At 37.6% G+C, this 27,309-nt stretch overlaps 1 protein-coding gene across 2 annotated transcripts; it reads left to right on the forward strand.

The window, feature by feature from the left end:
- Window positions 1–2,524: 2,524 nt before the first annotated feature.
- On the forward strand, window positions 2,525–27,071 carry LOC124301480 (alpha,alpha-trehalose-phosphate synthase [UDP-forming]). 2 transcript variants are annotated; one of them, XM_046756576.1, is made up of 11 exons: window positions 2,525–2,582; window positions 8,558–8,663; window positions 12,758–12,914; window positions 20,303–20,467; window positions 20,775–21,003; window positions 21,125–21,441; window positions 21,519–21,892; window positions 22,121–22,312; window positions 23,021–23,348; window positions 23,461–23,754; window positions 24,023–27,071. In XM_046756576.1, exons 1-11 carry the CDS (start codon window positions 2,540–2,542, stop codon window positions 24,272–24,274), a joined length of 2,457 nt encoding a protein of 818 aa, XP_046612532.1. In that variant the 5' UTR covers window positions 2,525–2,539; the 3' UTR covers window positions 24,275–27,071. The 2 variants fall into 2 exon arrangements, with proteins under 2 accessions (XP_046612532.1, XP_046612533.1); XM_046756577.1 differs by lacking the exon at window positions 2,525–2,582 and adding an exon at window positions 3,713–3,882 and having other exon boundaries at window positions 23,012–23,348.
- The last annotated feature ends 238 nt before the right edge of the window (window positions 27,072–27,309 follow it).

Here is a 27,309-nt window from a genome sequence, read left to right on the forward strand (position 1 = left end):
CTCAAAAGACGTGGTTGTCAGTATTTTTTTTTAATTGAAAAAATATATTTACGAGTCCACTACAGTTAGTACTGTCTGTATTTCGGGGCACAATTCTTATGAGGAGATGTGTAACACTACAGGTGTACATTTCGTAATATTTACAAGATTGTAGACAGCCTGTCGGTCGCTGTTCGGTAAATTATCAATATTTACAATATCTTTCTGCGGATTCATTAACATTGTTATTTTTCTTACGTTCCCCTTTAATCGCATGCAAACCGCGATCGCACAGCTCACCACGTATCGCATTCGGGAGAACTTTATTATTTCTCTTTTTGCCTGTATGTGAAATCGTTTGCAAGAACGTATTGAATGCATTGGGACGTCAATGACACAGAGAGTTCAAATTATCTCCTCCCCATGCGTCTTCATAATGCATCATGCTTCTTTATCGAGTATAACACTAATTTCACAATTGGAGTTCATGAACATTGTTATTCCAAAAAGCTTATTGACCGAAACGGGGGTTAAAGAAGCTGAGAATAGTTATTTCAGGAGGGATACTATAATAAGTGACAATTTTTATTCCGTTACAAGAATGCAAGTGTAGGAACTTGCTAAACCTATGAGATTCTGAAACTTATTAATACCATCAACACCTTCAATAATGTTTTCATGTTTTTGGTATTATCGTGTCAATTAACTTGGAGAATCACAGTCTCCTCCAAAATGACTCGAGATAATAATTTTATCGAACAGTACAAGATACGTGAAAACATAATACAGTTCGCAAAAATAATGAACGATACAAACGCTTCGCTCAATTCCGAAAATAATTATAATGGTGTAATCGCTTGTCTGCAACAGTAAAACATAGATGTAGAAATTCACAAGGTGGATGGGTACGTTTTGTTGTTCACAGAAAGTTTATAAGTTGCTGAAGCGCTGCGAGAGAGTCTAAGCGTGTCCTTTATCTAGCCGTTTGCCCCTCCTAACAATGGTAACCATTGAATTCATTCTTTTCACGAGTCATCGAATTACGATTAACCGATCACGTCTAAAAAGAATATAAAAAATTTCTTCTCAAATCGCTTCCATGTGATTGGCTGATTTTATTTCAAGTTTAAACGCAAACATGTTAAGAACACTCTGTCCACTCATCAGTCACGCTGTTCTCGAATTACAGCTATATAACGTAATAAAGATACGTGAGATACGAATCTAAATTTTAATTTACACCTTTACGGGACTTTATGACTTCTCGTTGCTATTTTCCGTATACTCGGTGCATCTACCGCCTCGATTTATCGAAGGTGAACTAATCTTCAACTCCGGATTATTTACAACATAATATTTATAGACAGTACCACCAGCGCTCCACGTCATCCCGCGATCACATACATATATATATATATATATATATATATATATAAATTAATTAATTTTTTCTCCACCGCATCACCTGATCGTTGAGCTATGCATGTTTACACGTCAAAGCTGAAGACATCGTGATCTACTATCGTTTCATAGTACTAATTATTTCGCAACGTGCGCATGATCATTTGCTCGTTGATCACGGATTATACATACACATGTGAAAAATCGTTCGGACATTTTTTCAACATACCTTTGTCACACTGCGTGTTAGTTAATCGTAAGAGTCAATGTACGTGAAAACTTAAGCGGCCGTCTTGTATAGCAAAAACATGTAGAATGTGCAGATGCTGTAATGTGAATCGGTATGGAGTGACCTTGACTTCGGCGCAAGTCTTAAGACAAGCAAGTACCACGCTGCTTTCTTTTTTTTTCTTGTTGTCTTTCTTTTGGGAAAGTGGTTTTAACCCATTGTTTCTAATGGATATGAGATAACTTCAGATTACTTCGTTTTACCACCACCGATCTTGACGTATAACTTATTACACTGAGTATTTTGAAATTTTTCATTCTTCGTGAAGTCGCAATATATAGAAAATTTCAAGGCTACTCATATGGTAAATTCATATATTATCGCCAGGTTAATAATAGGATTAGTTGCTTTTAGTGATGCTGCGTCAAACTTTGAAAAAATCTCACGATCACACGAACACCGGGAGGAAAGATTTTTTTCGTTTTGTCGAAAAAAAAGAAAAAAAAAATCGGGTATGTATTATCTTGCGAATGAAATCATTAGCGGGAATGGTATATTCCATCGAGGATTTATCTCATTTGATTACCCACGTACTGATATAATGTAGAACAAAATTAATTTATGATTATTTATATTTTGAGACAGCACACTTTTAGGTATAATTTTGATAACACTCATGGAAAACTTACTCTTTATTATGTATACACGTCTTGTTTTATCTCTGTTTACATTTGCACACACGTGTATATATTATATATATCCATTTATTAATCTGTATTTCGTTATACGTATATATTATATATATATATATATATATATATATGTGTGTGCAGTACATACATCAATTTGAAGGCATGTTTGAATTTTACATGCGGACAATCCCTCGACTGTATATATATATTTCCATACATATATATATGGAAAAGTGAAATGTGCGGAAGCACTCAACAAGTTGCCGCAACCAAATTCGTAGGTCAGTGCTTTTTATTTTTGCATATTATAGAAGATTCGATAACGGTTAAAAACCAGTAAAATTAATTTTCGTTGCTTAAGGACGTAGTCTGGAAGTAGTTTCAGGTCACTGCAGATCGCATATTCGCTTATTTTTAGAAGTTTTGTACCGTACGGTAATTTGCATTTTGTTGGTGGCAATCGTGTGACCGGAATAACTAGTATTTCAGGTTCGATAATGAATTGCATAATGTAGTAGTGTGACGTTCCAAAAGTAATATATCGTTCAATGAGTAAGTGAAGACCTCATTTTCTATTCGAATCGAAAATGCCAGAAGGTTTATTCTTGTTTAAGGTCATATAGTACTCTTACCCTTACCGACCGAGCAAACCCACCTTTTTTATTCCTATATTGAAGAAACAAACGAGCGAAATTGGTAGGCCGTGTGCCCAGCTGATCGTGAGAGCGTCTCTTGTTGAAGAAATTATTGTAATTATTGTATTGTATGGCTCATTTTACTCCTCATTCTTTCCGGAATGGCGGAAAGTACCACAGCTCTGCACTTTTTGGCCCCTGAAATGCGGGAAATGAGGGAATAGTAACACGTGTCAAAAAGCCAGACATATTTTTTTGACTACTTTTGGGATGTGAATAATTTTCCTGAATTCATCGAAAAAAGAGCAAAGCACCGTCGAAATTTTTACACTTTTCGTCCGTTTGTTTATTTAACATAGGAAGAGAAATGAAGTAGAATTGTTTGAAGTGTACGCGCCTTTTTTAGCGACTCAGTGAGAAACAGAATTCCCTATGCATTTACTCACTGTAGAAATGAGCGTATAAGGCCGCATTCCATATAAAGTCTAAAATTTGAATTGATACACGTATTGATTCGTGTTTAATTGATGCCAAGTATGTAAAATTGAGCAGCGAATAAACGCGTGAACCGTTCGTCGTTGTTTCTCGAACCTTCTGATCGATCCCAGCGCAACTTCGGACCACACTTCTAAGGCCTGTGATAATAATTGGTGGTACATAATCTGGGGAATTTCACGGAAGGTGTTCACCACGTGCGATGCAAGGTTTGGCAAGACTGGTACGATGTATCTAGAATAGAATCGATTCGGCGGTGAACTCTCGTAACAGCCGGCAGTCTGTTGGTAACTTCTCGAAGGATCATCCGGTATATAAAAACACTGAAGCCGGTAGCCGGCGACGCGCAATTATTTCGCTCCGCGAGGAACGAACAATTGCATGTAATAATTGGTGATTATTTACTTGTGTGTAATTCCTAGACGCAGTGTAACTAGTCCAACAATTTAAGGTGAGTCGTTCGTTTACCGTCTACCGTATGAACGAACGTATATCGTTCGTCAACAATTTTCCTAACTACGGTCCCAGCATCAGACCTCGTGCACCTGCCTAATTTACACCGACAATGCCTGTCCGCCTCTGTCGTCCCTTTAATTAATCTCTCTTTCCGTATAATATAACGCTAAACGTCAACACGGGAATCGTGCTGATTATAAATTGCATTAAGCCTTATCGGCGTCAGTCTGGGTATAGAGGCTGCCGATTAACACGCTGTTTGCTCTGATCGCGGCGTTGGGTTATCAGCAAAACTGTATTACATACGTAATTACATTAGTTCCGATATCGCGGATACGACGGTAAAGAGGATTTGGGAATATTTTACAACGCGTCGAAACGCTCGCAATTTATCATCTTATGCGCTGACCTGTGATAATCTTTCTCTCACAATCAGGTGTATTCGCTGATGGAAATATTTTGCGTTCGTGTTGTCGGTGTTGAGTTATTTTTACGCGTTTTTACACAGTCGTCGGATCGAAATGACTTGACGAAAAATTTTATTCCTAATCCATATTCTGACGTTCATTCTGTCAGTTTATTGCGCATCGTGAATGCGTCGTTTGTTTTCCTGCCTAAATATCGCACAAGGGGAACAATGCTTTCACTAATTTATTTAGAGAAAAAAAAATACGTTCAACATAACTTTTCAACGTGAAACTAATTTTCTTTTATATCTTTGCCGTGTTGAATTCCACCCATAATTGTTTAACCGATTTAGATAAAAATTTGAACGAATATTTCATCTTCTATTTTTTGTGTTTACTGTAGGTCGGGAACGAGCTTTTAAGGTGGGATTTTGCGGTTTAAAAACCGCGTCCGCTAAAGCTTCTGGAGAATTAATAACCCCCGTCATTCTTGACGAAATTTAGAACCAACGTCAATTTTTGCTATCTCTACGTATTCTGGAATCTTACAATTAATAGGTAGTTTCGCATTCAAATTGTACGATTTGCTTTCGGTGAAAACTGTACCCTTGCAAGCTGGTGAAAAGCGTGTTTGTTCTTTCCGCCGCTACCGTCTAAATTCAGCGCAAAATACTTTCGCCAAAGTGATACGCAATATACATGCATCATAGTTTTGCGCACGCCAGGCTGCGAAGCTAAATATAAACGATTGCATTCTTTTGTCCGACTCAACAATCACTCCATTAAGTCTTCCGGCGTTATCGCAATTCACACATCTTACTCCAATGCCATAGTTTACATTCAGCGAATCGTCTGCGGTTACACGTGAAACCGGATATGCACCTGCATTTTATAAATCTCACAATCAGACAGACGTATTCGCCTGGTTGCGGCCCTATAAGCTGCGGCTTTGCAAATCAAGAAACGTCGCTCAATCCGCATTTTCCAACGAACAAATCCTACGAACGCGCAAACAAGGCCGTACAACGCAATCCAGCACGCCAGAGGCACTAACAAGTGGTTTCTCATTGTTTGCTATGTTCGGTGCATAAAAACGGTGAACATTAACATACCGCAAAAAAAATATAGATGACGTCTTAATTTCTCAAGAGTTTTCTATATTTGCAAGTCCTTCTTCAATTATATACGCTTGTCAATATGATTTTCATGTTTTTGTGACCGTCAAATATTGTTATATCACACGCTTAGAGAATATATATTTATTTTTTTTTTCTCTATTTTTCACCGCTCGTCACCGAGATAGCGAAAACATTTTTTCTGTCTATTTGCGAAACTGTTTTTTGTGGACTTGACTTTACCAAACGCGTCACTCGACGATGGATCAACAATTCGTCTATTACTCTTGAAAATTAAACTCGGACTGATAATATAATCTTCCGTTCGAATCATTATACGAATCACGCGTGTAAAGCGGCCTTGTGCCATCTTTGTTGAATAAATAAAAAAAGTTGATAAAACAGAACACCGAAACGTAAGTTCATGTATAAACAATTTTATTCATTTCTTGTTTGATTTTGTTATATCGTCACAAAAATTCAATTCATCGTCGATATTTCTCTTCATCGGCGCGAGTTTGTACCGAAGATTGTTGAGTGCGAAAAAACGGATCGATCCGTTTCTATCAGAGTTTGAGCGTAGCACAGAAAGTAAAGGGTAGTGGTAAAACCGGTTCAAGTTCAGCCGAGATGGCCAAATGTTGGAGGATCGAAATCATTGCCTCACCCTTCTTCCCCGGTGTCTACTTTCCACGAACGAAATCGATGAAGAGAACCCAGTCGTACACCTCAACTCTCGCCCAGTCAGCTGGCCTCAAATCTTGACCTATCCTACGCTACGTTTAAACGGCTCCCGGCCGCGACGTCTGACAAAAAGCGAAGCTTCGTGCGCCTGTCTCGCCGCGTGTGATACAGTTGCATTATACGTGCGCACATAGTACATATATAGGCAAAAAGACGGGATGTGCGCATCGAAAGCAGGAGCGTAACTAAAGGAAACGGCACCCACCCTATTCTATGACAACATGTCGTAGGTACGCTAAAATTCTACCGAATTGGAAGCGTTTCACAAATTTTGTAAAGCCTTCACCTTACAATGATGCTCTTCATCTTTGCACGAAAATTCTCCTCGCATTCATGCTCTGTCTTTTATAGTTTTTCGGATGGCACGAGCCTTTCATGGTGCTCATAATGAGCGCACTATCCGCGTTAAAGACGCATCGCGATTTTGCTTATGCAACGGCGTGTAAACACTGCAGTAAATGTCAAGGAGGCAGGTTCGGATCGCGGCAATCACAAGATAGGCGCGTGCTCTAGTCGGTCTTATTAAATAAGTGTATAACTGTAAACAGTTTTAATTGCCTTTATTTTTGTATCGTTGCACATTTTTCTTCTTTGTTATTTTTCGAACAACGTAAAACGCTTTACTGATGTTTTATTATACGGACAGTCGGCGGTTACGCAATCGTGCGTGCAAGTTTTCTTTCTATTTCGTCTCGTCCATATGCATTTTATACACGAGGGAATTCACCTCGGACTGAACACCCGTTGACCTCACCATTTTTCTGCATTTATAAAGTATGGCAAACCCGGAACAAGACATACGCGCTAATTGTAACTTTCAAGAACAGTATAATGAGAAAATTCAAATCTCTGATGAAAATTCTTCTAACAGATTATTCTTTGTACGTTAATTCAAACTTTGGGAATTCAGATAAGAACTCTTGATAAAGTTTTTTTAAGTTAAATTAAAAATAGTAATAGAAGAAGAAGAAGAAGAAAAAAAAAGTGTTTTCAGGAGGCAAGAATCGAGAGTATACAGTTGTGTGTAAAATTTAATTAATAGTTGTATCACTGCTTATATTACTCGACGATTATCCATAATAGCGTTATTCCACTGAAGCGAAAATCTTCATGTATCTCCAAGTAAAAACAAAACACGCTAAAACGTGACGGTCAAACACTGCAGCACTTATACGCCATTGGGAAGAGATAGAAAGAGTCTGTTTTGACAGTGAGGTGAACGCATGATTTAGGGTAGCAGTCCGATGTCTACCTAAGCGTAATCGGTACACCGTAGGTTATTAATAACTGTATTAGGGTGTTTCAGAAAAAAATAATTTGCGATTTTCCACAATGACACGCCATAAAATGTTCGCTTAGGCTAAAAGACAGGTTCTGTCAAAAGACGAGCGATCTACGTTATGTGGAAGATCACGCTCGAATCGATTTGACACTTGCATACATTTTTTTAGATTTATAAAGTATCGTGAATAAAATTTTTTTTAATTACCAACATTAATTGTAATATCAATTTACGTCACAAAAAGACCCACACTTGTATAATATTAAGTTCCCTGTTGATGTCTGAGAAGTGGATCTGATAATTTTTTCATTACTAATTCAATCTCACGAAATAGTTGTAATTTAATATAAACTTTTAATTCAGGAGACTAAGATTCCCGGTTGCTATATCGCTGTGTTACGAATCGTTGAATATGAATATCAGGAAAGAAATAATAACTGAAATGCTGTAACCCGTTGCTTCACTGATTCAAAAATATGTGAATAAAAGTGAAAAATGAAATGAGCGCGATCTTCCAAATCACGCGGTACGCTCGTCTCTTCGCGTAATCTCACTTTAAACCCAAAAAAAAAAACTCTTTAGGGGGTCTCACGGCGAAAAATCGTAAATTATTTCTTCTGAAACACCCTAACCTGTATACATTGCAGTTGTATGCATGAGAAAATTGTGCGATAAGTAGAGATAACCTCACGAGAGATCGCGAGTGCTCGCGGGGCCTTCGGGGTGGCGTCAGAGAGGCTCTGAGGTCGCGGCCCCCATTGATAGGGGCCCAACGCGCGTACTTTGGACCATTTCGCCGTACGGCTAAGTCAAATAAACGCGCCTGCTGATCGCGGTGTCACTTCAGTGCGACTGTGGCTCGCTTCTGAACCGCAGTTCAAAAACTTGAATCATATACTCGAAACGAAACTGCCGTCGGTGTAGCCGCGATGTATGTTTGACAAGTATTATTCACTGGGTATATCACCGCAGGACGTATTCTTTCGCTACGTCAATTATCGAACGTCGAACAGTTCCTTGTAAAACACGTGGTCGCTACGCCTCCGGCGAGTCGCAATATTCGCTATTAATTATCTATCATCGTAAAATTGTAACCGATACGATTCGTCATGTCCACTACAGAGCCGGGCAGTTTTTCGTCGAACGGCAGCATGATCGTCGTCAGCAATAGACTACCGTTTGTTCTGAAACGGAATGAAATCAGTGGTCAACTCGAGAGGAAAGCCAGGTAAGCCAAGAGTGATTTTATTCCACGCAGAGGCGTTTTTTTTTTTATTTTACAATGAAGGTAGCCCAAACAATTACCCGCTGCACAGTGTACAATTATATTACATATCACGCAAATTTCACAATCAGTTTTTACACGATCAATAAAATTATCAAGTCATTTTATCAATTTTCTTTAATATCGAGTGATTTTATAAAAAAAAACATTTCGAGTCTCGTTCTAATTCGGTTAATCTTATTACAAAACGACTCTCGTCACGTAGTTGTTTTTGCTAACGGTTTATAGATTGGAACGTAAAGGGGACGCCGTTTCATCAATCAACTTGGCTGTTTTGTGTTTTGTCAACTGTCAAAAACATTACTGTTCAATAATTCAAATACTATTATCTATCGAGTAATCTTCTTAACACTCGGGAAAATTTAGAAATACCGGTTGATCGATGAATATTTATATATATTTGCTGACTGTGAGTGGAATTACCGTAAGTTTTCACAATATTACATTTGCAAATCTAAGTAGTATTATACCTACTAAACGGTAGATCCGAAAATATGACCAAGACAGTTGTGAATCAAGAAAATATTTTAAATGAAAGTTTTTCAAATCACTCGTGTAATGTGGAGACTACAACTGACTTACTATGTGGATAATAAGAGAAATCCAATTTAAGTTGTAGAAAGCTCGATTCTTGGGTTGATCTCTCTGAAGTACGTTGTCCCAAGTTTGTAAAATCCAATTTCTCGAGTGGAATCGTGTAGAAGTGTGCGATTGTTGAAATTACTTTTGTAATACATCACCATTACCTTCCGGCTACCTAACTACTTTCGTCTTACTGTTAATTTATCTAAAAGCTCGCTTAAACCTAGTGCAGTGTGGTTACCGAAATGGTTTCAGACAATTTTTCCTATTTTCACTTTTTACAGATCAGTGTAGAAAAAATGCGACACGTACAGATTATTCTTTAATTCGACTTTCAGAGTGCGTCAACGATGGGAATGTTCAATTTGAACGTGTATTTTGTGAAAAGTGACAGATATATTTGAAACATTACTCGACTTTTTCCCATCTCGCAAAGCTTGAAGCTATACTTATATGCCCAAAGAGCTTTTAAAGCTGAAGTAATATTGAACGAACACACGATATGCCGCAGAGTTTGCTATTAATTAACAAAGTTTGCAAAGCCACGCCAAGGCAATACACTTTTCTTCGACAGCATGTTTATTTTTCGGCAAAGATACATAAATATGATAATCGAGATAAAAATAATCGATTTTATTCGTGAATGAAGTTACTTTTCGTTAATCAATCCGTACTGAGTTGTCAATGAGGAAGAAAACAGTGTTCAACTGGAAATATCTCTTTCCGTACGCTGTTCTTAATTGTTCATCTTGTGTCGATTAAAATCTAGATAACCGCTGCATCATAGAATGAAAATGCACGATGGCGAAGTAGGTACTCGCCTCAAGGTGATAACGTCATTTGAACGCGGTCGCGAATTTTCTTGACATTGGAGAGCCTATTCTTACTTGACCTAGTCTTGATATTTCTCTCTCTCGCTCTCCTTCAATCTCCAGTTTCTTTTCTTTCTCTCGATGTCCTCCCAAGGCCGATATATTGTCAGAAACTGAGTTATATTTTCGTCTCCGGTCGGGCCACGTGACTCGTTTATTGCGTTGATCTCTTTAAAAAATGGGCTTTAAGCTTTTCGTTACATGTACACGGAAAGAGGTTATTCCCATCGAGTGAATGATTGATTGGTGGAGGTGTTAAATTACGACGAAGTAGTAAACAGAGTATAAATAAGAATAAAAGCGATAGCGCGGATGTCCTAATAAATTGCTTTATACCCTATTGCCCGATTGTTTTTCTTTTTGTTTTGTTTTATTTTTTTTTTTTTTTTTGTTCCGTCAACGTCGTAAAAACTGTCCTATACCTATAGAATCAAACGAGGCCAAACAGGCAAAGGGCCGACAACATCATGACTTGCAGCGATAAGGCTAGCCCTTAATAAAATCTGTCACGTAGTTTTCCACAGTTATAATACGCGATATACAGGCATCATTGAAAGGTCAATGGGCCCTGAGATTTATTCCAACTTTTATCTGTACCAGTGATAAAGTTGCTTTTCGAACGATCTATGCGTCACATGCCTTTGATCAATATTCCTTATCTCTTTTTCTTCTATGCAACTGCGACTTCACTGTAAAATCTTAGGTAAGTAGATTGTTTTCAGTAGATTTTTTTCGACAAACAACTGCCTATGAATGTTTTCTTGACTTATGGAAATCATTCGTGATACAGTCATGACTAGATTCTCTTCTGTCAGTTTTGTCCGCTAGTACCACGTTGTTGGCAAATGCAAAATTCAAGCTTCTTCAGCATAATAACTACGTGTAAATACATATGTATATATATGTATATTTTATACGTACAATCGTAACTCAAGAGTCGTAATGTTTTGATCTGGAATCCAGTCAATTATTGCTAGTCGTAAACTATTAGATAGATATAGGTGTATTAGCAGCCGGATTAAATGATTAGGAAACACGAATCAGCAACGTGTACTTGTTTATAAATTCACTCGTACACGTATCGCAGGATCTACTGTACACACATTATACACACTTGAAAACACTTATATGTGCATAAATATTATACGTTCTTAATTCTCGTACTGTTCTTATTCTTTCAATATAACGAGTGATACATTTCGTGACGTTGTTCGACTTGCGAGGTTCAATTACACAACTACATAAAAATTTTTCGTCCGTTTCCTAAAATTTATTTTATGATTTGTCTTTTCATTATGCTCCAAAATAAAGGAAAAGTACCCACATTCCGTATAAACTTTGCTTTTGTAGTGCTTTTGATAATAATACATTCTTTTCAGTTATCGTAGAAATATTAAATAGTTCTGGTACATTTAAAAATACAGCCAAAAAAAAAAAGAAAAAAGGTTGGAACAGTTTTAAAGCAGTAGTCTCTGGATTTTTAGGGAATAACAAAGATGAAAATTACCAAGATGTAGTTGAAAATATGTTAAAAAACTTTATAACCATGGGTTGCAGAATGTCTCTAAAAGTACATATTTGCTGCATGCTCGTTTAGATAAATTTGAAAACAACGCAGAGGCGTACTCAGAAGAACAAGGAGAACGTTTTCATGAAGATATTATGAACTTCGAACAACGTTATCAGGGCCAATGCAACGAAAATATGATTGGTGACTACATTTGGGGTTTAGGGAAAAAAAGTACTTACGAACATGAAAGAAAAAGTAATAGGGTTCACTTTCAAACTTTTTTCCACTATTTTGTAATTTGATATGACAGTAAAAGTTGATAAAAATTACATATAAATATATTTGTTCCGAGTTACGAATAAATAAAAATTTTAACTATGGATTTTCTAAAATACTCTTCAACCGTTCCCCTGGATAGAAAAGCAAACTCCTTCAGGGCATGTATATTTTTTTCATCCAACTATCGGTAAATCTATCGAAATTTCATACCCTTTTATTAAAGTCAAAATTCGTGTTGACCTGTGTTATTGTCGGGCTGCAGATGCCGCGTCTCCTATCTCATTGTCAGCTTCGCATCGACGGAAGGTTCGACTTATCACGTTTCACGATTACCGCAGACATGACACTATAGTATACAATAACACAGATAATCTGGCAAAAATAGCCATACACCGATAAGATGTCCAAGGTAGATTTGCAGACGCGTCACAAATACTGAAAACTCAATCATTCGCAAACACTGACAATTTACGGCTGATATAGGGAAAAGCTCGAGCAAAAGGGGGGGGGGGGGGGGAAGTTAAGTTCATGCAAACATCACTAATTCATGACGTCCGACCGTCATTCGTCCCAACGTTATATTCTATGTTTATCGATATTGCAGTTATGAATTACATTAGCGACTTGTCGCTCGAGCGAATAAACCTCACGTTACGAATCGATGTATTAACGTTACATCGGACAACAACCGCTTGGCATTCCTTGTTGTTGTTATTATTATTTTTATCTTTGTTGTTATTGTTGTTATTATTATTATTATTATTATTATTATTATTGTTGTTGTTGTTCCCCAGTGCCGGAGGTCTCGTTACAGCCGTAGCGCCAGTTGTAATAAACGGAAGAGGCGTGTGGGTAGGATGGCCTGGAATGCACATGGATGACCCGACCGAAAAGATTCCCGAATCAGATCCGAATGATCGTACTCCAACGGCAGGGCTTTTATCCAGCAAGGTGAGTTATGGAATTAATTCATCGCCACGATTACTCAGCCTTTGTTTAAACAGTGAGGGCTAACTTACGAGATTGAAGTTTGTAACGTTATCGTAATGAAAGATTGGGGGGAAAATTACTGTTTTCTTATTTTTACAATTACTGAAGCAACTAAGGTTTCAAAACATTGGTACGTCTTGCTTTCTTACGGTTTACCGAATTTCAAACAACTCCAAAGTCGCGAAATAACGATTTTTTCTCATAAATCGTTATCATAACGTTACTAAGTTTAACGTGATACTAATTTCTCCTTGTACGCGGTTCTTAACTCGGTCTCAGAGAGAGAAAGAGAGAGAGAGAGAGAGAGAGAGAGAGATTTGTGAATATCTTTGCTTCCTTTTTTTGCTTCTTATTTTCCTTCGTCGTATTTTTAGTGAATTTTTTTTTTTTACTTTTTTTCTCCTACCGCAGCTACACAAACGTTAAATGTGTTTTGCAACTCGAGTTGCAATATTATATGCGTCACAGGAAAGTTTTGAGTCATATGCACACGTATATGCACACAATATACGCATGTGTGTATGCATATAATCTTCACAAATATTTGGATATTGCCAATCCGTATTTTATTTATCTGAAAGTCTGACCTCAAATTACGTCTATATAATATATTATACGTGTGTATATATTTTATTATATCGCGTGCGATGCACGTGTGTTATATACTCATTGTTTTGCAATAATATTACTCGATTAATGAAGCTATTAAAAGCACAACCTCTGCTGATGAGGGTGACGCGGTGCTCTGAGAATCGACGTAAATAGATAAGAGAAAAGAATCGTACGAATAACAGACGTGACTCGTGTATTATCGTAAATTTACGTATAATGTAAGTGCAGTAAAGATCTTTTTACGCGCCTACTCCAGCCTACCCGATTGAAACTCTCTTCTGTTGGAAAATTGCTAAAACTAATTAACAACCGGTATCGAGATAACGTGATTATAAGCATCCTTTGACCTAAATATTTTTGATAAGATGCTCGCCTTGACAATAAAACATCCATCAGCATGGTGATATTACGAAACCAAGATATTATAGCTGCGCGCCAGCTGTTATTGAATCAATCAAAAACAAAAATTTATGATTTTATTTCTCTGACGATGATTTATTACGTCGCGATCTTTGTGTCAAGATTTTTTAAACTATGATTTCTTTTGCAAACATCCGCACTGAAACAATAATTATTTAGTCTCGGAGATTTCTTCCAGCATATTGCACGACTAAGGGATAATTTTTTAGTTTTTACTATTATCATATTTTTACCCAAATTTGATCGAGTGATGTTTAAAAAGAAGATTAAAAAAAAAAAAACTATCGTTGTTTACGCAATTGTCAACTGATCTTACCACATGCGGAAGGAAAGGATTTCTTGCGGTAAATAATATTTATTCGACTGCTCGTGAACGAAACTTATTATGGCGAAACGACTGTTTTTTTTGTTTGACAGAAATATCGCATGTATTTTGGGAGAAAACAAGAAGGAAACAAATATCAGTCTGTACGATAATTTACGTCCGCAAGTATAATACGCAACACATTTGAATCAAGTGAAAAATATATTCGGCGCAACTGATTTTGTTTTTCGACTGCAGAATCTTTATTACATTATACATATACTTGGTGTGAATTCCAACAAATCCTTTCTCCGTTCCGACCATGTATCATGCAAATATGAACATACTAGTTTGAACAAATAATTACAGAATTACTGTACTTTTGTGTACGATCGTTAGGTTCAACATTGTTAATCATAGTATACAATAATAATTTTTACTACCGCACCTACTCGGTTATATTCATATTTTTTCGCCAAGAATATTTCGCAAGTCGCGACAAATACGTATAATTTTGGGCCAATTTTTTTTTTTTTTTTTTTCTTACCACGTTCTCTAATATGCGGCACGCCTACTTCAATTTTTTACAATAATATTAAGAGTAACAAGGTTTCCCTAATTGCACAGTGCTCGACGCGATTACTTATACGTATGCATGTATAACTTAACTTCTCCACAATTAAGCAATTTTAATATTTTCCACCGCATCGGCAGTATAATCAAGTATCGATTAGCCGATATCAAAGTGTCGAATAAAATATTCCGCGATTCTGTATATCTGATCGATGTAATCGATCCTCCGAACAAGATTCTCACGAGAAATAAAATAAAAATATTTTGTATGTCGGTATAACGTGGCTGAAAAATGAACGAAGAATGCAACAAGAAATTTCACGACCCGCGAATATCTTGCATAATCCCATCACGTCGTGGAACTGCATCGGTGAGAAATCGCTTTCGCGGTGTTCACGCATCGTCCATGCCTCGTACACGTGGAACCATCGCGTCTACAATCTGTGCGAAAATCTTCCGCAATTCTGCCTGATCTCTTGCTAGGAGGCGACCTGTCCCACCTTCGGTGAGTCACTGACAACGAGACCCGTTATCCCTGACAAACGAGCTTATGACATTCGTTAAAACAGTTTCGAACGACGGAAAAAACAATTGACGCAAAATACAGATGCATAATTATTTGCTTATTTAGGCGTACAAATGGTGGAAGCATGGGATTGCATGTATATTGCATTAATGAGTCACCGCGGCGGTTTTACAATTAGTATAACACACACCTGTTCAACGTCCTAAGTTTATTCCATATCCGCATCGACATAAATGCCGTTCCAACACTGTTGTACGTAATCTCATTATTCGGTATTACGATTGACAAAGATGCGATATAAACACGTAGTAAAAAAGGTGTAACACCAAGGCTTCTTTAGGAATTCGTACAAACCCATCGAGGATCGATTATTTACCGAAGGCCAGTGATCGGTCTTGTTTACAACTGGTAGCAAGAGATATACGTACACGTAATGTCATAAATAATCCGAACTTTTTCATTCGTGGATTGACATTGTGAGGAAAATTAATACAGATCGCGATAAAGTTGTATCGTCTAAGCGTAATTGAACACCTGAACCGTTTAACTGCAGGTTGTGTCATAACCCGATAAGGTTAAGGACTTGTCTAGGATATATTCGTCGTGCAAAGCGTGTGATTGGCTTCTTATTTCCTAACTCAATTCAGGTTTCTTTGTTTTATCGCCAATTCACAAATTCGTGGTACTTTGCACGTGATGAACTAGAGATAGAGATAGAGAGAGAAAAAGATATAAATATACCAAAGTCCGGAGGGTCATAAACCTAATCTCCGTGTAGAACATCGGCAGCGTTAATCCGCATTATACGATGGAACGATCGTGAAATGTGTATATAGTATATCAGATACCCATCTTACATGTACTTGAGATTGATATAAAATATGATAACGTTTGAAAAGCATGTGTGCAAATATTTAAATAGGTTTTCACGTGAACACCGAGTGCACAAACAAATACGTGTATCGTCATGCGTGTGTCTCCAAAATGCGGACCTGGCACGCATGATTCGATGTTCTCGGATCAGTACAGGATTTGCACAAAGTAGTTCGCGGGAACAAGAAGATCAGAGACGAGATGAAGCGAGTTTCACGCTTTTGGCACCGGATGCAATTTTGCTAACGCGGCTGACTCGAGGCAGCGTAAAACGTAACAGCCAATGATCGCATCACGTCGTTGAGTGTATATTTGGATTGGATGAATGACTTTTATTTATCTTTTATTGTTAGAATAGGTCAAGAAAGAGGAATTTGGAATGTAACTCTTGGCAACCAAATTCTACCTACACTTTGACCGTATAATTTTTCTAACCAAGTTATCGTCCCAAGATTAGCGCGTAAATCTTTTTTGTTTTTACTGTTTTTTTTTTTATACTGATAAAATCGATTTTTATATCATACACAGATGCCGAAGGAAAAAAATGGTGTACTTTTTTATAACGGGGAGAGTATTAGCAAGTGGCGCAATATATTTTTGTTTATGGTTTGACCGTATTTACTTTGTGACAGTTAGAATCGTTTCAGTTTAAAAATAAGATGAGGTGTGGCAACAATTATTACAAAATACGCTGTTATTTCAGTGTCTCTTTCATTCATAATTCACTTGAAACGGTTTCTCAAGAAACAAACTAATAATAAATTTATCGACTGTATCTTGTCTGACCAAATTTGATTTGAAAAAAAAAAAAAAAAAAAAAAAAATCATTTGTTCAATTAAATTACATTATTATATTATTACACGAGTAAGTTAAGATCGGAAATTCAACGTCTGAATCACCAAGGATAGTTATATAGTCAAACATGACACTATTTACGAAAACATGCGTCAAACACGTGAAGCTCTCGTGTTTATCGTGATCCTAATCACTCGTAAAGTTCGCTTTGTTCGTGTGAATTAGGTGTTCGGCCCACGCGTAAAGATATTCTTTTTATTTAGACTTCGGACGACATATATAGGTAAATTATACTCTCGATATTTTGGAGAAATATTTTTTTTCCCCCCACTTTTTCCCCTCATTCTAATGAGGACTCTCTGCTGATTAGAAAGACAGCTTATCTCAACTGTATATCTACCCACTGATTGAAATCCTGGTATTGCGACCGATTTGTTTACCTAATATATCTTCGTACAATAGGATGAAATTGTCGCTATCAGCAGAGTACAAATATAAGCGTTCAAGCTGTTGTTCTTTCTTCTAATTTTGGGTATACGATAAAGATCTGAGGCACTGTCTTAATACTTTTACTTGAAACAATAATCGTAGACTTACCTACCAGCTGTCTACGATTTGCTCAAAAGTAAATCAATGAACAGGGTTCGTTGGCCAATAATAATCGTTACCTTATATTATATGTATACTTGTCTTATTATCCAATATTTGAATAACTTCCTCAAGAAATTATATCGTATTTTTTCTTGGACTGAATTGATGATCGCTTCGGAAGCTCGTGTCGAACCAACGTTTAACTGGCAAGAGCTTGAATTTATACTAGTATCGCTCAGTATCGCGCTTAAGCATTTTGGACATCAACGCTGATGTCTAAAGGCAGCCAGGAGGTGGGGTCATGGGATTATCGGTCCGAGTGACGTGCGAACTACTTTTATCTAAAGGCGTACGCGCTTGTATGGCAAAAAAAATAAAAAAATGCTTTCGTTCCGTTCGTAATACTCAAATGTAGGCGACGCATATATGCGTGTTAACAGAATAATCAAATTTCGCAACATTATCGTCCGTTTGAGTGGAGCGTCAATAATTATAGTCGTTTAAAAATAAAGGCAAACGTTCGTTGAAATTTTTTTAGCAATTTAAATTTCTACTAAGTTTTATTTGAACTATTTTCTATCTTACATCAAAAAATGTTATCTTGCGTTCATTAATTAAATGATATGATGCGGACTGGTGGTTTTGAAAAAATAGCGTAGTCAAACATGATTCCATTAAACAATATTCATTTGACTTCATGTATAAATTATATGTGAATATTTGCTTTAAATTTTCTGTGCCTTGTTGTTTTTTCAATGCGTGAATAAGCATGAGAATTTAAATAAGCACAACATTTGAGAAAAATATGGAACCATCCTCGAATCGGCTACCGAAATTTGTACCAGAAACGATGTTACTACCACTGTTGAACACTGTTGCACGGCTCACGTTAATGAAATCGAAAATAACTGCGGATTATTTATGTGACAATGAGAAGTATCGGGTTAAGACTGCGTTGGTAATGTAAAACCGTTGCGCAATGAAGCCTGAATAATTATTGGCCCTGTTTCATTTGCCAAGCTGTCGTTTCTCAATCACACAACTCAATATAGTTGGGGGTTTAAAAACAGAAGCAAAACTTGCAAGGTTCTCGTGCATCGCGTTTTGCTCATTCGAGAAAGAATATCCAAATCTTACGTTTATTAGTCAACTGTGCTCGGTGAGATAGCCCATATTACTATCTTGAAGACAGTAAATATTTTTGCCGAAAAATTAATCGCAATACCGCAATACGTTATTAGCACAAACAACTGTGTATAAATTATTTTTTTCCCTTTTTTTCGATATCGTTCACGCTTATTATCATTTTCGACTCAACAGTTGTTAGATAAAATTGGTGGAGTTTTTCCGCAAATAAATATTCCGCAACATTAATTTTGATCACGCATACTGACTTTCGTTACGACGAACGTGATTTGAGCTTGATCTGCAGCATAGCGTCATTCATTTTTATTTTTTGTTATAAACATTCGTTACACTTAAGCCATCCATTGATCTCATTGAACTATCAAGACTGTTCCCGTTTCACAATCAGTAATCTCTAGTGTGATCTAAGTGTTATAAAATACGTAGTGGAAAACCTAAGACGCTCAAGAATTATCTTTGAGACATAAATAGCGGTCGCTTTGTTCCTTTTCCAGCTAATTGACAAATTTATTGGGCTTCGGACAGTATATTCAAGAACTAAATAAATGCGTAGATTTTAGTTTTGCGAAACCTTCGATCGATCGTTCGATGAGACTCGCCGAAAATATTTACTCACCAAAAAAAAAAGTTTGTGTCACTACGATCAATTATAGAATGTAACCCAAATATGATTTCCGTCAAACAGCCAGTTTCAACCATTTTTTTAGAGATTGTTTTAGGAGACTGCTGTCCATCAGGCATGATCGTTTTTCACATAATTTGGTGGTTTCATTATATAGTTTGGTTATTCTTTACATCTAAACTGCATAATGTTGTGAATGGCGAATATTTGGAAACATATTTTCAGGGATAAATCTTCGAATCCTACCAAGGTTTGGTGAAATCTTTTAAAAATTTTCTAGTAGTGCTTATTCAGAAGGGTCAGCTGATTTCTGGCAGACTCCATTTCATTATCGCAAAAGTCAAGTCATTTGCGTCAATAAGCAAGCATGGTCTGGTGTGTTTTCTTTCTAATTTTTTTTTTTTTTTTTATCCTGCTTATTTTAAAATCTGAACAAAAAGAGTGCTGAGATAATGGTAATATAAGTTGTTTGCCAATGAGAATGAGTGAGTTATTATACCGAGGGCTCGATGGGATCAAAATCCAATCACAGACGGACTTTGCACGATTTACAATGAAAACGATTATAAAGTTTTCTTCATCATATTTTCATGTTTCTTACTATAAAGTTGGCTCTTTTATTTGTCTTTTTGTCTAGTTGTTTGAGAGTGCGATATTACAGCGTGTAATGAATCATACAATCGCCCTCCGTCCGATGGTCAATATTTCCCAAGAGTCAAGATTGCAAAGGGGTGGGCAAACGATTGCTTCAGAAATAAGAATAAACGGAATTGAAAACGTTTCGAGTAAACGTCACTCGATCCGAAACTTCTGAGTTTATTACTCGCGTACTTTTTTTTCTTTTTATCATTTACTTGGTATTGTTACACTTATCGCTTGGTTGCAGGTCGTCGCAGTGCACGTTGATCCAACAGTATTCGATTCCTACTACAACGGGTGCTGCAATGGTACTTTTTGGCCACTGTTTCACTCCATGCCCGACCGGGCAACTTTCATTGCTGATCATTGGCGTGCTTATGCCACCGTCAATCAAGAGTTTGCTGCTCAAAGCGTAGGTCCTTTGATCTGTTTATAAATCACTCTAAGTTGTAAGCACAGTTAAAAAAACGAATACGAAAATGTGTAAATATTACAACAGCACCTTCCATTTATATCTGCAATTCAATAATCTGGTGTCAGTCAAACGGTTACATATCCGTTAGTAGAAAAACGTTTTATGCTGGGTTTCATGTTCTTTACATCTCTTGTCAACATTTGTTTGGCGCCTGCTTTTTCGACTCTACATTGTACCCTTGATTGTTTATTCTCTTTTCTTTTTTTTGTAATCCAATTTCACCCTGTGAAATTCATTTGTTCAGGTTAACGCCCTCGAAAAAATTCACAAAGAACAGTCCGGGCAACCTAATGGAACACCTTTGGTCTGGGTCCACGACTATCACTTGATGCTGGCCGCAAATTGGATCAGACAGTCCGCCGAAGAAAAAAATCTCAGGTTGAAATTGGGATTCTTTCTTCATATTCCATTCCCGCCTTGGGATATTTTCAGGCTATTTCCATGGGCTGATGAAATACTCCAAGGAATGCTCGGTAAGAATGATCCACAAAATGACTTGTATTCTATTGGATACGACTGAAAGACATCAAGTTTGAACTGAAATCAAATTCGACATCGTAAATCCGTTGCTTTTCTAAAATTACTTTTACTTAGGCTGTGATATGGTCGGTTTCCACATCCAGGACTACTGTTTAAACTTCGTCGACTGCTGTCAAAGGAGTCTCGGCTGTCGTGTCGACCGCAAAAATCTCCTCGTCGAACATGGTGGTCGAACAGTTCGTGTAAGGCCTCTGCCGATCGGAATCCCCTTCGACAGATTCGTTGCTTTATCCGAAAGTGCGCCGAAGGTTATGCTTACCAATCAAAAAATAGTCCTGGGTGTCGATCGTCTCGATTACACTAAGGGGTTGGTGCACAGGTTAAAAGCCTTCGAGATGCTATTGGAAAAACATCCTCAACACAGAGAGCAGGTATGAAGAATCGTATGAGTACATTCAGGAACAAAAAGTTGTGCATAAATTGTAATTTTGACCACGATTTCACGCAGGTAACCATGCTTCAAATCGCTGTCCCGTCGAGAACGGACGTGCGCGAATACCAGGACTTGAAACTCGAGATGGATCAATTGGTGGGACGTATCAACGGTCGATTCACTACACCAAATTGGTCGCCAATTCGATATATCTATGGATGCGTTAGCCAAGAAGAATTGGCCGCTTTTTACAGAGAAGCCGCGGTCGCACTTGTCACACCTTTGCGCGATGGTATGAATCTTGTGGCGAAAGAATTTGTCGCATGTCAAATCAAGGTGCCTCCGGGTGTCTTGATTGTTTCACCCTTCGCCGGCGCCGGTGAAATGATGCACGAAGCTCTCATCTGCAATCCATACGAAATCGACGAGGCGGCTGAGGTGATACACAGGTATGTTGTAATATCCTTTGTAACCATTTGAATTGACGTTGAAAAGGGGAGTGCATCTGTCTCCTTGACGCATCTTAAAATGGTACATTGCTTATTGCTGATTCCGCGCATTCATTTTGAATTTTGTTTGTGTTTAACGTATGTCATTTACAAATTTGTATACTTGTATTGTACTGTATATACATATGTTTTATTATACAACACAATGACGATAAAAGTGACTTTCAGAGCTCTGACGATGCCGGAAGACGAGCGTACCCTTCGTATGAATCATCTTCGTCGTCGGGAGAGAATCTACGACGTGAATTACTGGATGAAGTCGTTCCTTCAAGTAATGGGCTCGCTCGAAGAGAGGGACGCCGTAGGTGCGACGACCATGCACCCAGTTACCATGGACGACTTCGACGATTATTTGAGCAAGTAGGTACCATAGACAGGAGAATTGTGCATGACTGGGCCCAGCCAGCGCATGTGCTAGAGGGCACACATATCTAACACTGAAAAGTCAATGAAATGTTTAGCCGACATTTTGTGGATGTCGTTTTTCTCTTTGTCGCATAAATATTGTTCAATAGCAAGATGAGGACTTTTGTCAATCGAATGATTCGGACCATCTGGAGAAGAAAACGAATGTGTAAGAGGGGATTGCAATGATATTATATGTTGCTCGAACGGTGTCATGGTAATATTGATATTCACTTTCTAAATTCGTTTATCCTCATCTTTCTGCAGGGTAAAGAGCTGTGTTTTACTATCGTGAGATACATGTTTTCGATATCCTCGTTTATCGAGGTCCAGTTGATGTGGGAATATTGATTAAAAAAACTTGGTAAAACGCATGAGTTTGGGTACGTCACTGCGAAGGCAATGCCTACGCGGAGTCTTTTAAATTTCTCAGTCAAATGAGAGGTGCATGGTATCTCACCCGTGTTTGGGGACCACTCGGTAAGAACAAGTATACAAATGGCCTCCCTGCACCTGCACGTACTTCCGAACGATGCAGGGAGATTTAAATTTGCTACGGAAATGGGCAGCTAACTGCTTCTAACGTGGCGGGCCCGTGCTGTGCCGCGACCTGACTCATGATGAAAGCCGGGTAACGATCCAGTGATGGCGCATGTCCCCTAGGTATATTGGCGATAATCACAAGTTGGCCCTCCTCCTGGACTACGACGGTACCTTGGCTCCGATAGCGACTCATCCCGACCTGGCCATCCTACCTTTAGAGACAAAGAACGTCCTTCAGAGGTTGTCCAACATGTCGGACGTCTACATCGCTATCATCAGTGGCAGAAACGTGAACAACGTCAAGTCCATGGTGGGGATCGACGGTATTACTTATGCCGGAAATCACGGACTCGAGATCTTACATCCGGATGGAAGCAAATTCGTGCATCCGATGCCCGTCGAGTTTGAAGGCAAGGTTGCCGGTTTGATGCAGAGTTTACAGGATCAGGTAAAGAGTATTTGCAACCGTGCGGTTATTCTTTTCTTAACTTAGGCTTATGCAGTACATGTGAAAACGACTACATTTGGCTCGCATCAAGTTGCAATAAGTACTGTTTTAGGTTTGCAACGAAGGTGCCTGGGTGGAAAACAAAGGGGCTTTACTGACTTTCCATTATCGAGAGGCGCCGATGGAGAGCCGACCTCAGATGGTTGAGCAGGCCAGAAAATTGATAGAAGAGGCTGGGTTCAAAGCTTGTGCTGCTCATTGCGCGATAGAAGCTAAGCCCCCGGTAGAGTGGAACAAAGGTCGTGCATCTATCTACATACTGAGAACTGCGTTTGGTCTCGACTGGAGCGAACGGATCAGGATCATTTACGCGGGTGACGACGCGACCGACGAAGACGCCATGAAGGTGTGTTTTATAGCGCGGGAAACCTAGTGCACATGCATGCTGGTAGTTGAGCTACAGATGTTTTTATCCAACATCATTCATCGGCGTAAAAAAATTGGACGAAAAGCGAACACTGCTTCCAAGCATGAGCTGAATCTAACGACCTTGAAATTTTTCAACATTGGTCGTATAGTATAACATTTAAACGATGTCTCAAAATCGAGTTTGCTTTCTGCCAAACGGTGAACAAGTCTATCAATAAGATATATTGTTGAACTGGTTTGTACAGGCATTAAAAGGTATGGCGGCGACGTTCCGAGTGGCTTCGTCGCACATAATTCGTACATCAGCAGAACGACGTCTTCCGAGCACGGATTCGGTGTTGACGATGCTGAAGTGGGTCGAGAGGCACTTGAGCAGACGCAAACCACGCAACAGCGTAGATATATCATCAAGATTCCGGCGAGGAAGCACCGGCATTGCTATGGAGATGTCATTCACGTCGCCAGAAAAACAGAAAATCGAGCAACAGGTAGCGTAGTCGTCGTGAGTCGCGGACTCGTGTGTCGCTCTGCTATAAACGATGAGAGTAGTCTGTAATAATTATTATCGTGTCCTCGCAACTATATAATACCTATATGTGTAAATTTGTAATGATGGCACCGGACGCAGCGAGCGAGCAACGGTCATCCGTATTTCACTTCATTTACGGCGATCTATTAGTTCGAAAATCAATTTTTCTGACGAATATACCTACCTGTTATTAGGAAAATGACGATGTTCGCCGTGTCCTTCGCAGATTTTTTCTTCCGTGCTGTAATTGTATGTCACTGAATTATCGAAGGTGTATAATTGCGACCGTTCGTATCGATCAAATACTCGATCAATTCTTCCAGCCTATTGCAATCGTCCAGTGGTCAATGTAAATCAACCAGCCATCCTGAAACCTGAATTCTGTTATCTTCGAGATTATGTTTGCGTCAATTTAAGGATCACGTATGTGAAACGATTCCCACCAAGTTTCATTCCTAATTTTCTCATGTTTTGCGAACGAATGGTTTTGACAAACACGAAAGAAAGTATTCAAACGATTGATGAGTAAAGTCAAGATTTTGGTCGAGAGCGAAAAAATTCACTTTAGTTGGAATGAAGCGCCCCGCAACAGTGGATTTGCGCAACTGCCCAATCAACAAGTAAATTATTTCCTGACCAAGGGTTAAATTTAAAGTATTTGTTTTCGTTTTTTTTTTTTTTTTCATCTAGCTTAAAGTCTAAATTCCAATTGATGTATTAATTTTTTCCACATGTGCCATATACGCGAAAATTCATTCTCTGTAAATTTAAATTTACGTCGTTATTGTCACCTATGTAAGATACAAAGCCAATGGCTGAAATTATTCGTAATGTTGCACAACGTACCGATTAAAATCTTCCTTGTTTTTATTCTTCTCCTCCCTCCTGAATCGTAATTGTCAATATTTATGATGGAGTCACGAGTTCGGACTTGGAAACGGAGTAGCAAGTTGCACAAATAGTTTTGGAACAGTAACACGTGTTTTATACGTTCCGATGCCATACTAGATACGTAGATTTTGTCAGATATGTACTATGCGATCATTACAGCTCAGTTGGTTGAACATCGCGTGATTCATTGTGCAGACTTAAACGCTCAGCTTAAATATTCTAGATTTCAATTTTATTCTTAAATATTGATCGAGAGAACACAGAGTATTATCAAATATAATCACAAGAATTTTTATACCGACAAGACTGCTCGTTAAAATATCATTATTTTTGCAATAATCAAAGATGGTATATGGCCGTAAAGAAATTATGCAAAACCGTAGAAACAAGAAATAAAGGAATATATTTTTAGGTATTTTTACATCGATATCTTTGTACGTACTTCAAAACATTCACACTAAAGTTTACGCGAAGAAGTAAACGGAGAAATCCAGATAAATATTCAACGAGAAACAAGCAAAATATTTAAGAAAAAACAAAAAAAAAGAAACGAATCAATACTTCAAGACATCATAAACTGAAACAGAAAAAAGGAAGATCAAGTTGCGTAGAAATCAATGTGTGAAAATTTCGATCTTAATGTCGCACATTTGTGAACGGACCTTCAGCCCGAATTTGTATAGTAAATTCGAAATTTCTGTGTCTGTTTCAAAAAGGTTCTATGTCAAATTAGGGTAAATACGTATAATTCATAACTTTCGATCTTGAAACGAATTTCATTTTTCAAGTACGAAATCAGAGCAACTTGTATTTGGTCTTTTCTGTTACTCGCTACTTTGTTTTGCGTTTATCGTTATTTAGTATTTAGCATTCAAATGTAGATTTTAGTCCACTTAAATGATAGTAATTTGAAAGCTACTGAGTATAAGGCTAACAACCGCAATCTCGTATTTCCAGGCGTATTTATTAGTCAGTTATCACTACTAGTCAATAAAGAATCCATAAACATGGAGTTTATTCATTACACACTGAGAAGCCGGAAGTCAGAAATTTTTTAGCTCATTTTTACATTACATTTATTGAGCAACTTGTCAGTTTTTGTAAAAACAAGATGTTTCTAAATATTGAAGCAATCCATTTAATGAATAAAAATTGCAAAATTATTTGTAAAAAAGAAAACGTCACGCCGCTCGAACCACTCGATCGGTGCGTTCAAATAATTGTAAGAATTAAATTACTGTCAATCAATGTGTATCGAAAGTTCCTTGACGTATCATCAAAGTACAAATAATCCGATCAATTTTTTGATAATGGCTCGGGAAATTGAATCCAATGCTCTTATGCCAAAGTAATAACGATTATTATCAGTCAATTTTTATTCACTACACTCCTATAGCAAAAAAATCCGCGATTAAGTTATTACAGTTGTCAATTTGCAGTCGATGTGAAAAAGTAATGTAGTATAAGTGTAGGGACACCGAAGGTAATCTCTCCTCGTAAAATTGTATTCAACAAAAAGTTGGATAATGTTTAGAAACTTGAAAATAAGTATAGCGTGAAAGTAAATTTGGTGTGCTCTCGAATTTCGCAAGTAAGTTTTCGACAAGTATATTTTATATAGCATGTCAAAGTTTTTGATGATTTATATAACTTCTGTTTTAAGGTGTTGTTCTCAAAAAGGCTGTTAGTAAGAATGTGTATAAAGTAAAGTAGAAAGAAAAAAACTGATAAGGCTGAATCACGTTGTATCGCGTTTGCCTGCCGTGAAAGTGGCCCGGTATTTTATACTTACGCTGTAATGAAATGCTACTTGCTATAATACTTGTGAAAGATGAAAAATGGAAATAAAAATAAAGGAACGTATCTACTTTGTAGTTATAAATAAGTAATTTTTTCCTTCGTATATTTGTACAAAGAGTACACTATATACATATCAACTCAATACACAGTGTTTTTTTTTTTTTTGATCTATTCCTCGAATCGAGCATCTCCAAATTCAAATTCAAATATCAAATTACACTTCACGTTCTATTCCAACTATACAACACTACCTAGTAGAAGTATCTAACATATGCGACGCCGGTAATATCGCGTGATAATATTCGTTCGAAA

This window comes from Neodiprion virginianus, chromosome 3, assembly GCF_021901495.1.
Source record: "Neodiprion virginianus isolate iyNeoVirg1 chromosome 3, iyNeoVirg1.1, whole genome shotgun sequence".
NCBI lineage: Eukaryota > Metazoa > Arthropoda > Insecta > Hymenoptera > Diprionidae > Neodiprion > Neodiprion virginianus.

Bases quoted from the DNA above. Each gene is read 5' to 3' on its own strand.
- LOC124301480 (XM_046756576.1), top strand. From the start codon at position 2,540: ATGTGCGGAAGCACTCAACAAGTTGCCGCAACCAAATTCGTAG. The intron at 22,313-23,020 runs GTAGGTACCATA...CATGTCCCCTAG, and splicing joins TTCGACGATTATTTGAGCAA to GTATATTGGCGATAATCACA. The intron at 23,349-23,460 runs GTAAAGAGTATT...GTACTGTTTTAG, and splicing joins TGCAGAGTTTACAGGATCAG to GTTTGCAACGAAGGTGCCTG.